Below are 12749 nucleotides of genomic sequence, written 5' to 3'. Positions count from 1 at the left end.
GTATGTTATTTACCACACAGTGAATTTTTGCGTGTAGCCGCCATCAAATCCAGGCACCCAGGACACATTAGCTTGGTTCATCTCTGTGTTTACAGACACTGAAGATGCAACGTGAGGACTGGTGCCTGAGAAAGACAAGCAGTTTTATGAGATTAGCATATTGACATATTACATATGTTCCAACAAGGCATGGGCCAGTTACCAGTTTCAAGGTATACCACGGTATGAAAAAGTCAGTTTCAAAACCACTAAAATTGTTCATCATACTGTTCCTGCGATATGAAAGAAAGTGGAGGTCCAGCGCGGCCATTATGTGGAAATACTTTGTCACATCCTGTGTTATTCCTCACAGTCAGAACTGGGCTTCGATGTGTTGAAACCATTGGTGTGTGCTGCGTTGCCAAAAGATATAGGCATAGATAGCTGCCCCGTTAGCATTGAGGTACGTCCGCACTGTTGTCGCCGTTGTAGGTCGACATATCACTCAGGTCGAGGGTCACCAAATGTGGAGATGCAATTCAGAACGAGACAGGAGTGGAGAATAAGTGGTATAAACTGTTTACTCTCCACTGAACAACATGCAACCACTTAACATCTCAATCACATGACCCGGAAACGGAAGTTTGTGGAAAAGTGTGACCTACACATTCACTACTATGAAATAATAACATAACATTACGAGTTTTAAAAAAAATATTCATGTTGTGACGTTCTTGAGCCACTTGTATTCATTTGCATATTGCTTTGTTTTTTTTTTTTACTAAGATGGTGTTGCGACTTGAGTTGCAGGATTTGCAACTACATTTTATTTAATTATTATTTATTTAGAAGGAATTCAGTTATTTTTTATTTATTTTTTTATTATTATTTATTTTAAACACATATCTTCCACTTTCATTGCGTTCTATGATAGGGTTTAAAAATGCCTGTTTTGACACATTTTTTCTCTTTTCAATACAGATATTTCAGAATAACATAATTTTAGAGCTGTAATTATAATATAATGTGAAATTGTGATATTTTTGCCCAAGGAAATTATGCCGTGAGACTCTCATACCGGCCCATGCCTAATTCCAACTACTTATTTCGACAGCAACCCACTTACCCAACACCGTGACCACAGTGCCTGCACTGACAGTTGCTACACGGTTAGAGGCCAAGCATTCCCAGCCTCCATGGTGGTCTTTACTGAGAGGCTGCAGCAGGAGGGAACCATTAGCCACCACGTAGTACTGAGAACGAGGAGTCGGGCCAATCTGGTAAAGAAGATGTGTTTGGTTTAAAAAAAGAATGGCAGACACACTCGTACAGCCACTCTCTGTTTTTAAGCAAAAATTGTGTACCTTGCTCCACGTTATGTTCGGGGCGGGATCTCCACTGGCTTCACAGGGGATGAGCAACTCTCTTCCCACCTCCTGAAGATACTCCGGCCGAGGAGGCACTTGGAATGTGGGTGGATCCTGGAACATAGAGCCAGCCTTTGTCACATTGCGCCATGCAAGAAGAAAAGGCTTCTCTGTGACAAAACACAGCAAACGTACCTGCAGAATGACCTGGGTGGGCTCAGACTGACCCATGGTTCCGTAGCTGTTATATGCAGTGCAAGTGTACATGCCCACAGCATTGTCATTTGCTGTCGTGATAAAAACCGAGCCCTCAGAGTTCACCATCCACCCTGGAAACTGGATAGGTCAAAGACGTAAAATAATATACCTCTACAACCAATTCAAAAGGTGGGAACCTGAGTTGAAAGAGAGATGCTATTGCTACATCTTATAACTTACTTGGTCGAGATTTAAATTATTCCCATCTTTGGTCCAGTTCACATACAGCACAGGGGGATCAGCCTGGATAGGACACACAATGACACCCTCCATACCTGAGGGCAAGTAGGTTTCCCTGGACATTCGTCCAACTCGAGCAGGGTCTGCATTGGAAAGGAGGAATTAGCTACAAATGCATCGTGGCACTCATCAAGGGCTTCCTTTTCTAGCAGATGCAATCCCTACGTTTCACTTTGAGATGTGCTGAGGCTGAGGGTGGATTCAATATCCCATTGGTTGGGATGCAGGTGTAGTTGCCGGCATCTTCTGGGATTAGATTAGGGATTAGAAGTGTTCCATCCACCAAAACCTTCACTCTGGACCTTAGAGATCTGCAGTCCAACATGACAAGAGTTAATTAAACTGACAGGGAAAGAAATGTATGATTACATGTTAGTTCAGTGATAACAAGAATTAATGGAAATTGTGTCAATGCGCTTTGTATCAATGATCTTATGCAGTACAGTAGATCCCTGTGTATCAAAATAAAGGCCCACACACAAATATATATATATATATATATATATATATATATAACATAAATAATATAAACATAAATACCAATAACATAAATAATATTTTATACCAAATTATAACCCAATGCATTATGGGTAACTTCCTGTTGGGGAGTGTGCACACGGGCTTCCCAGCAAGCCTTGCGGGGTATACAGTGGTGTGAAAAAGTGCTTGCCCCCTTCATGATTGGTCATGAACAGATGGCCGGACATTCTCCTTCAGGATTTTTTGGTAGACAGAAGAATTCATGGTTCCATGTACCACAGCAAGTGTTCCAGGTCGTGAAGCAGCAAAACAGCCCCAGACCATCACACTACCACCACCATATTTTCCTGTTGATATGATGTTCTTTTCTGAAATGCAGCGTTACTTTTATGTCAGATGTACAGTAATGGAACACACACAGGAAAAAAAAGTGAACTTTTGTCTCATCACACCGTATTTTCCCAAAGGTGTTGGGGATCATCAAGACGTTTTCTGGCAAAATTGAGAACAGCCTTAATGTTCTTTTTGTTCAGCAGTGGTTTTCGTCTTGGTACTCTGCCATGCAGGCCGTTTTTGCCCAGTGTCTTTCTTATGGTGGACTCATGAACACTGACTTTAACTGAGGACAAGTGAGGCCTGCAGTTCTTTGCATGTTGTTGTGGGGTCTTTTGTGACCTCTTAAATGAGTCGTCGCTGCGCTCTTCGGGTAATATTGGATGGCTGGCCACTGGCCTTTTCCAGACTGATACTGTATCTCTCAATTAATCTCAGTTAAGTTATGTTTTAACAGAGGGAGCAAGCACTTTTTTATACAGGGCCATGTAGGTTTGGATTTTTTTCTCCCTTAAGAATGAAAAGTTTCATTTAAAACTGCATTTTGTGTTCAGTTGTGGTGTCATTGACTAATATTTCATTTTGTTTGATTATCTGAAACATTTATGTGTGACAAATATAAAATAAGAAATCAGGAAGGGGGCAAACACTTTTGTAAATTAGACATTATGTAAATTAGACATAAAATAGTATTGTTTTATATGTACAGGTATGTCATTGAGAAGGAATCTATATTTCGATACCGGCATAGTCCATGTGGCACATTTACATTGTGTGTTCGACATGTGCTGCTTGTTGTGTTATTTTTGGTTGCACCGTGAGTGAGGTAGGCATTTCGCTTGATAAGCTCCTGTTGGCTTGTGATGTATAAGTAAAGGTGTAAATATCAAGAATACCTTCACAAGCAAGTTGAAGTTTGACTCTGACTGCTTTACTGTATATGCCACTCAGGCTTTACCAATGTAGAGCACATGAGATGGGTTTTCTACCAATAAACAGCATAGTTATGGAGATGATGAGCACAAAATGGCGGATGTACCAACTACTACTACTATGAATGATGATACTTTCAAGACTCACTCAATATGGTAAACATTCTGCCCCTGTTTCAGCCACTCATATGTGAGGTTGGAAGGGTAAGCGTCAGCCTGGCACTGCAGAACTGCATCCTGGGACATGTTGAGAGTGGTGTCCTCTGGTGATATGATGATGATTGGGGGACCTTTATAGGAAAAGTGAAAGAAACCTAGATATCACGATGTTGTGAATGCACCGAGTCAATAGCGTTGCTTGTCCACAATTGGTGCAATAACAAAAAACAGACTGCAGGTGTCACTATAGACTGTGTGACCTTGACTGTCAAACAGGAGGCTACAGCAATACCCATGATAATGTACAGGTAGACCTATATCTAGCGCAGCTAATGCTTGGATGTTACTTTCAAATAATGCGATATCTGATGACAATGTTTCTTGACCATCATAGCTTAACATCATACAGAAAGTGTGGCTTGCTGCCTGTTCCTTAGAACTCACCTTTGACCTGCAGCTGTGTTGAGTGGGTCAGGTTGCCCTCTGAATTGGAAACGTGACATTTGTATACTCCTGAGATGTTTCTTGTGACTGAGGCCAAAGACAAGCTACCATTGAGGACCTGACAAAGTGGTCAGAAAGAGCACAAAGTTAAAAGAGGAGATGACAAGGTAGTCATTGAGTAGTACTGTACAAAAATGGCTACAACTATGACAGATAGTTTTTAAGTGTTTAATTATCACTGAATGCGGTCAAGCCATCTTTCTCACTTTGATTTTTTCATGTTTCTCAACTGGGCTCTCATCTTTGTGCCAGACCACAGTTGGGCGAGGGTTTCCATGAGCGCCACAGCTGAGTGTCAGTGAATCGCCAAGAAGAACTTCCACAAAAGTTGGCGGCGTCTTGATAAACACCGGTGGAGCTGAAACAGAGGCAGCATAGATTAAATAGATATTCCTTTATTTCTACATTCTAACGGTTGTGACTCTGTCCCTCATACAGTGCTGGCAGCAGGTTTGATAAGGAAAAAAAAAAACTAAGACTAACAGACTGTTTACTTTCGATTGTGTCACTGCAATCACTTGAACTATTCACCTAAAAATAAATGTATATCAGATGTTCACACTTGTTTTGGAATGGCCTCACCTATTCTTATGTGACATGTATTCAAACGAAATATGATACATGCACTGATGCACCACTATTGTGTACAAGAATGAATACCGCAACTTGATGCACCACATGTAGGCATTTCATTTACTGAAGGAACAGTCAAATCAAATCTGCTTTTCACATTCACTCAGAGTTACATCTATCTCTGGGTGAAGTGTAACAATGACAGTAAAAATGGATGAAACGTATTTTTGTCTCTCATATTTGATCATTTAACCAAAAATATTGAGCGGCAAATTTACTGTCTACTTTCTACAATTCTCATTACAAGAAAGACACAAAAATGCGCTCATCATTGCATAGCACAGTGAGAATGTGGTTTGCCAGCACCTTTTCACCAACAAGCTGTGAACACTCTAAACAAATAAAGCGCCAATGATGAACCAGCGAAATGAGCACCGCTTGCGTGTCCAAAACCCTGCAGTTCTGCACCTGTAATGGAGAGGAAGGTCCAAGTGCCGTTTTGGAAGTCGTCAGTTTTGCTATCCAGGAGCAGGATGCGGCATTCAAACCAGCCCTCATCTTCCAGGGTCAGCCGCTCCACCAGCAGGGAGGCGCCCCGTGACAGAGAGACACGCCCTGTGGGAGGAGGGGAGAAGGGACAGAGAGGGGTCAGTGCACTCAGGCAGCCAAAAGCCTCAGTCAGCACATGCAGTAGCAGATATTACAGTGTGGACGACACAAAGGCCACAGCCAGTCATAAACTTTATGTCTGCAAACAAAACAGCTGTGGCCCTAATATGTGTAGCAAATATTAAGATGGGACATCAGGAGAGACAAGAAACTGTTTAGGGCATGCACTGAATTTGAGTGCATTGTTAAATTGCGTGATGACTATAAGCCAAGACTATTTTAAATCCTGCGAGGTCTATGAATGCATGAATGTACATGCTCACAACAAACAGGTACCTAAGCATGCCTACACACTTTCACATACTGCACATGTCATCATCATAACTCCCAGTATCCACTCACTCTCTCCTCTGTACTTTTTATATTTCCCTTTTAGACTCTCAAACTTGATGTTGGTTGCCTGGTGACTGCAGCCTGAAGTCCCCCCCCTTTTGCTTTCTTTCCTTTTATTCTGTCTTTCAATGAACTCTTTTTTACCCCCTTCAATCTTGGGCCTTTTAACGACAGGCGGGTGTGTGCAGGAGGGGGAAACACACACGTTGTTCATACCACTCCTCGGTCAAAGCAGTTTGAAAGTAAACACGGCAAATATGGGGAAGTTCCCAGCATTCCATCACTCTTGTTTGCAGCAAACAATTTTGTTAGGTTGCGTAGTCTCACAGTAAGATCGCTTCATTCTTTGGTGCAAGGTGTTCCACTAACACCAATGTGCAAATTATCCTGTTAGCTGGGCACCTCACATGAATTTCACAGCAGAAGCATTGAATAAAAGAGGAAAGAAATACAAAATAGCTAGGAACCTTGAAGCAGGCGCAGAACACAAAGAACACAATATCCTCTCTATTGACTTCCCTTCACAAAGGAGTGTCTGGATCCGAGCCTCAAAGCTTTGAAATTCATTTAACTTTATATGTGGCCTCAAAACAGGGTGAGACGCACACTGCGAGTATAAACAAGCAACAATAGCTTATAATTAACCCTGCATTCCTGACTGGGGCTATCGCTGTGCTTAATAGTCAGGTTTAATGATTGACTGAACTCTGTTTGATGGGCAGTACTCTCCTATGAGATGCTCCATAAAATGAATACCTCGGATCTCAGGTCAGCATCAGGCAAGCAAGGGGGCGGATCATGGAGAGAAAAAATGTGGATGGAAACAGGTGAGGGAGGGATAACTTCAGGCATTTTGTGATTATCTATATGGAGGATCCGCTGTAAAATGCTTATTTCCCAAGTAGCCTTTTTCCCTCCACTTGGATGTGGAATTAAATGCAGTTTGCAGTCTAAGAGGCAAAACACTTTCACGTGCAAAACTACACAAACAAATTACAGCTAATCCTTATGCGGCCAACTGCACCGCTTTACGTGCATTAAAAAAAATCCCACCTTTGGGCCACGTGTGCTGATCTTGTGGTTTCAGCAGCACGTGAGTGTGTGTTGATTTTCAAAAATTGGTGCTCGCCTACTGGCTCACGACCAGGGAATTCTGGCTTGTCTGTTGGACATTTAACCCTTTCCCGCCGCCTCCCTCTTGTCCGTCACTACAAAGAAACGACAGCCCCCCACTCTGCATTCTCACAGGTTACCATAGCAACGAGGCAGTGGGTTTTCATTTGAATTCAGTTGCTGTAGAAACATGAATGCGTGGATAGGAGACAGTCGATCATGTAGGGACCAGATTTGAAAAATTACAAGAAGAGAAAGCACATGTTTAGGTTTGACAAGCCAAGTCTTGCACGGCATTGCTTGAGCCACAAGGGACTGGCGAGAGAACGGGAGAGGACTTCATTTTGCATTCTGCCGGTAGACAAACAAAAGGCTGCTGCTGAGTGATAAATGTTGCTTTTTTATTCGAAAGCTTATATGAACTTGAACTCAAACTGGCTTTCGGCAGGCGCTCTGCTGTAAAGCTCCATCATGTACTGTATGAACTGATGCGCACACATCATGGAAATACTTCAACACATGAACTAATCACCAATCACAGCCAACAGCCAAGGAAGTGGAAGAGAGGTTGTGGAAAGGTTACTCAAATTGTGAGCATCCATAATCCACTGACAGCCAATAAGAGGCTGACCCTTTGACCTGTATGTGCCGTAACTCCCCCCTCAGACACATCTATCACTCCCCTCTGCTTGAAGGGGCAAACATCATTAGACTATATGGTGGACAACAGAGAGAATGGTCCACACAATAGCCGCTGCGTCTCCTTCGTGCTCACCCTCCTCCTCCTGCTCCTCTTCCTGTGGTCTAGTTTCCTCCAGCAGATATCACATGACAGTTCGAGTTTAACTTCAAATGAACCCTTGTTACAACAGGTCAGGCTTCAGTGCACTGAAGTGGAGAAAATGGAAATGCTAATCCACTAGTGCGGTGTGAGGCTCTACCAACTTCTCACCCTTTGGGTGACATATTGGTGAAGAACTCCCATATCAGAGTGTTCAACTACTCATATCCTCCCATTTGATTCCTGTTTACAGGTCTCCCAATACATGACTTACGTACAGCTGTATTATGATCTGTTAGGACACTGTTGTCAAAAAGCATAATAGCATTAGTGTGCCACTTAAATACATCCTTCAATTTTCTACATCGCTTGTCCTCATTTGGGTCACGGGTAAACTGGAGCCTAGCCCAGCTGACTTCAAGCAAGACGCGGTGTACATCCTGGACTGGTCGCCATTAGGGATGTTTCGACAGTATCGGCCGACCGTGGCATAAAAATTAAAAATCAGTATCGCGTTTTTCTGCCCATAATGATATCGGCGCATTAGTGATGATGTCATACGCCACACAGCAACGGGCTTGCTCGCTCAGTATATCCTCTGTCTGGAAATATTTCCATGTTTTGCTATCGGATTGGAAATATGTAATTTATTTATTTTATTTCATTTTTAACATCGGATATCGGCAAAAAAAACAGCAACATCGAGCATTGTGGGTCGCCACTTAAGGACAATTCAGAGCCCGCGGGCCACAATGGCACTGCCAAAGCGTTAAAAATATATAATGTAAAGCACTCAGCCTAAGTAGAGAAGTGCTCGTTCAAGCAGTACTTCCTCCGCTCTGTAGGGGGGCAATGTCAAGGTGTATGCATCACAATGAAGCAGCAGTAGCAGAAGGCGGCTCGCATTTAAACAAATGTGGCGCTATCAACTCTACCAGAAAAGTAGACACAGAAAATGTGACTTTTCTATTGACACTGACAAAGGCTATAAAATACTACATTGATGTATACAGTATACCCATATATCTCCATATAAATATGTATTATTATTATTATTCTCATGGTTATTATTTTAAACTTTTAATTTAATGCCAGCTGGCCTTTACAGTGTCTGCCGAGAAAAAACTTGGCCCTTGTACAGTACTATTAATTGAGGACCCCTGACTTAGAGTCTGCAATAACGCCACTTAAATCAAGTTGTGAATTTGTCTTGGTCATTTCCACTCAAACATGCTGACTGCTTCCACAGGCTTCCATGAGATAGTTCCACGAGGTACAGAAGCAATAGTAACAATGAAGGAAAGATGATCTAGTTTTCATTGCACGAGCACTGCTTTTCTTTGTCAAGCCGTATGTGCATAACAGAGTGGGGCAGAGGTGCATTGTGGGATATGTTTTGATTTGAATACAATCATATGTCTAGGACCGGGCCCCATGTTTCTGACAGCCCCCCCATCCCGTTCCCCCAAATTTCCCTCTTCAATCCTCCGGTCTCTCTAATCAGTTTAAGCCTCTTATGAATAGCTCTTTGTCGTGAGATAGATTACAGTTAACTCTGCCCCTCTCACTCTGTCCAGCTCTGTTCACCCCTGCACCAGCAAGCACACCCGCCTCACGTGCCAAATTTCACCACAGGCGTTGACACTCTGACATGATCACAGAGAAAAGTATCAAATGGATTACCCTTAAATGAAAAGGTTCATGGCTCTGACTCATCTGAATGTGATTGGTGACATAGAACAGGCATGGATGGGTACCCGCAGGCTGCTGATCAAAGCTAAAGAACACATTTTTGCCAAAGCATCATACTGTACTAGCTGCAGCAGAAAGAGGTCCTTGTTGAATAGAGATCAGTTTTCACATTTCTACTGGGTTTTATTTTGAATGACCTATTTGCAAAGGCTTTTCAATTATTAGCTTCTGATAGCACATGTTACTTAGAGTCCTAGTTTTATGAAGACCCAATTCACAACAAGTTATCTCATCCCATATGGAGCAGGTCCAGGGGCACACTCCTTACACAAGAAAACCAACTGAAGCCCAACAGGCGCCACTTTCCACAATAGAAATAATCACAACAACTCGAAATAAGACTTGAAATAATCCATAGTCAGGGAAATTTCAGTAATACATCAGTATAGGGGTGGGACAAAGCGTCCAAGTCGAGCATGGTATGAATGGCCTAGTGTGAGTGCGCCTTTAGTGCAAGGCGGCTGTGAGGCAGACAGAAACACAAAGATTTCCTGAGTTTTGATTGCTCACTTGCAGTGTTCTTCAGAGTGGTCACGTGATGTATGAATGATAGACCAAATGAACCTCATTGGACTAGAAACACACAGAAATGAAGAAAATAATGTGTATCTATATCAATAACATTAATAATAATAACAGTGATGAACAATAGTAGTAGAGGACTATTTTCAACTATTAATGGTATTACGATTGCAAACATAACTATAGCGGCTTTAATGGCCTTGTTGTTATTGTCTGGAAGCAGTCATAAACTTATTGTTTTATGTAACATGCGATACAGACTTAGAAAACGTCAATCAAGCAAGCTCAATAATGACACAGCCAAGACAACATTGACAATAACATTGCTGTCTATCCTTAACACATCTTGGCTGGTAGATCTACAGCCCACTGTTTGCGCTAAGCATTAAGTCCTGTACTGTATGTTTGATTTTCCTGCTTGTGTAATTGCCTCTCCCACCTTTACGAGTTTAATCTGTGCCAAATTACTGATAAGTTCAGTCATTTATGACCTGCATTGCCAGTCTTTGTCAATTAAAAAAAAAAGTAAATTCATCTTTAATGAGCTGAAACGTTTGCCTACTATGTTTCATCCATTTTCTTATCCTCATTAGGGGCACAGGAGTGCTGAAACCTATCCCAGCTGACATTGGGTGAGAGGGGTGGTTACACGCCAGTCAATCACAGGGCATTTGGACAAGCAACCACTCACACCCACGTTCACATCTATGGACGGTTTACAGTCACCAATTAGTCAAACATGTTTTTAGGGTATGGGAGGAAGCTGGAGTACACACAGAAAACCCATGAAAGCGCCGGGAGAACCCCCACAGAGAGGTGCTCCAACAGATATTCGAACACTCAATCTATTGACTTTGAGGCTGGCATGCTAACCACTAATCCACCAAGCAGCCCCCTGCTCAGTTTTACCTCTATTAAAATTCCATCTCATACTTTTGCAATGTCCTTTTGGAGTATTTGGACTTTTCCTATGATAACATCTTCTTGATTTTGATCCTGATACTGAAAATTGATACCTTATACTGAAAATGCTGAGCAAACTACCTTGTTATAGCTAAGTGCAACGTTTTGGTTGTGGGATCTACTGCTCTAAATGTGGCATTCTGACAAAAGTGAACAGTCCAAGTTACATAGCGCGATCTTAGGCATGACACAGATACCACACTTAATTTTTACACAGTCAAAAGAAAAAGGTGTCTCTAATTTGTGTATGTGTGTGTGTGTGTTGGGGGCGGGGGGGTGCAAATACCAGAACATCTCCCATGCTCAGAGGACCTACTGAGAGTATAATGAAGGCCCACCGAGACTTGGGGGTTTGCCCATTGTTGGCCTCAGGTCAAACTCTCCCGCTCACACTCTCTGAAGCTTTTCCTCAGTACACGGGAGCCATTTGATCTCGCCCTGCAACAGTAAACCTCCCTGACACCGCCAGACCTCAACACATTTTTTCAACAAATTCACCTCAAACAGACTATAATAGCACGTCAGTCAGAGTTTATCTGGCTGTTTCCTCTTTGTGATGTGTTCACTGATGTTCAGCCCTGCAGGGCATGCGTGGTGTGAAACAAGAGAAGACCGAGCGATGCACAGTCCTTTTGGATTCACTCGAAGCAGACAACTAAGGCCGGTGTCTTAAAAGGGTCAAAAGAAGGACGCCATTATTTCATCGTGATACATACAGAGTGAAATACTCCTGATACCATATCAAAAACATTCTTTTAATGGTCTAAAATAGTCTTGTTAGATATCGTGGAGGTCATTCTTTCATCTTATGTTCTAAAAGTGCCTACTGGCAATGGTGTCATTGAGACAAGGCAGCAGACATACAGTATAATGCTTGTATACTTCAGTGTGTCTGACGTGTAAGTACTGTATGCAGAGCACTTGCATTGCATTGAGTATTCCAAAGGTGGGACAGAAAACTATATAGTCAGTATGGCGCCTAAGAACTGCTATAAACAGCCAATATACTGGTACAGTACAATAAGTCTACGTATGAATAGCAGGAACTGGTTACAATTTAATTTTTTTCAAGACTTTAAGAAACGTGATACTGATTTTTAAGGAACATGCTGGCTTGCATTTCTGATCTCAGACATGCAGGGACAAAGATCTGGAAGATCTGGAAACTGTCACCACCTCAACAGTCTTAGATCTAAAATCCACCAACACTGTAATTTCAGGGTAAGATACATTAGACCAGCAACGCTGACACGCTTCACATGCTGCCATCTGCCCCCAGTGGGAGGGGAGACGGGAGGATCTGAAGCAGACGGGGCAAATCACACCAGACAGCAACACACATGGGATGGATATGCCAAAATACTGGGACATCCCAAACAGTGTTGCATACTGAGAGCAGCAACTCTGCAAGGTTATTTACTCTATTGGGGCTGGATGTCCATCAGATGACTGCTCAGAAACAATGGCATAGTTAATGGCCTAACATGCCATACACATGTAGCCCAATTGCTCAGTGGAAGCAGTCTGTTTGTAGCTGTCCCTGCAAACAATCAATGTAGTGTTATTAAATCCCTCAGAGGTGCATGTCACGATACAGCACAGGCTTTTATTCTTAACTGGAGCGGGTTTTAAAAGTTCTAATACAACAAATGTAGTGCACATGTACGTGAGGGTCCCTACACTTTTCAACAACCTGCAGTATCTGGGACAGTATGGGATTTTGGGTGTCCTAGTGTTTCTGTTGGTTTTTGCAAAGCAAAGGGAGGTTGTGATACCCCTCTTTGTCTTTTG

General features: G+C 42.4%; 1 protein-coding gene across 3 annotated transcripts in view; it reads right to left on the bottom strand.

Moving 5' to 3' along the window:
* igsf9b (immunoglobulin superfamily, member 9b) overlaps window positions 1-12749 on the bottom strand; it is a 30959-nt gene that overhangs the window by 6694 nt on the left and 11516 nt on the right. For all 3 annotated transcript variants that reach the window (XM_054772914.1, XM_054772917.1, XM_054772915.1), the window contains exons 4-13: window positions 5294-5440; window positions 4459-4610; window positions 4193-4310; window positions 3738-3879; window positions 2010-2155; window positions 1785-1927; window positions 1542-1682; window positions 1344-1460; window positions 1106-1256; window positions 14-125 (exon numbers count right to left, since the gene is read on the bottom strand). In XM_054772914.1, the coding sequence (XP_054628889.1) occupies window positions 14-125; window positions 1106-1256; window positions 1344-1460; window positions 1542-1682; window positions 1785-1927; window positions 2010-2155; window positions 3738-3879; window positions 4193-4310; window positions 4459-4610; window positions 5294-5440 (1369 nt within the window). The remainder of the gene's footprint in view (window positions 1-13; window positions 126-1105; window positions 1257-1343; window positions 1461-1541; window positions 1683-1784; window positions 1928-2009; window positions 2156-3737; window positions 3880-4192; window positions 4311-4458; window positions 4611-5293; window positions 5441-12749) is intronic.

The sequence above is a fragment of the Dunckerocampus dactyliophorus genome, chromosome 4 (genome assembly GCF_027744805.1).
Source record: "Dunckerocampus dactyliophorus isolate RoL2022-P2 chromosome 4, RoL_Ddac_1.1, whole genome shotgun sequence".
In the NCBI taxonomy this organism is placed as follows: domain Eukaryota; kingdom Metazoa; phylum Chordata; class Actinopteri; order Syngnathiformes; family Syngnathidae; genus Dunckerocampus; species Dunckerocampus dactyliophorus.
Note: the sequence above shows the minus strand (reverse complement) of the source record. Positions and strands in the feature narration are given on the sequence as shown.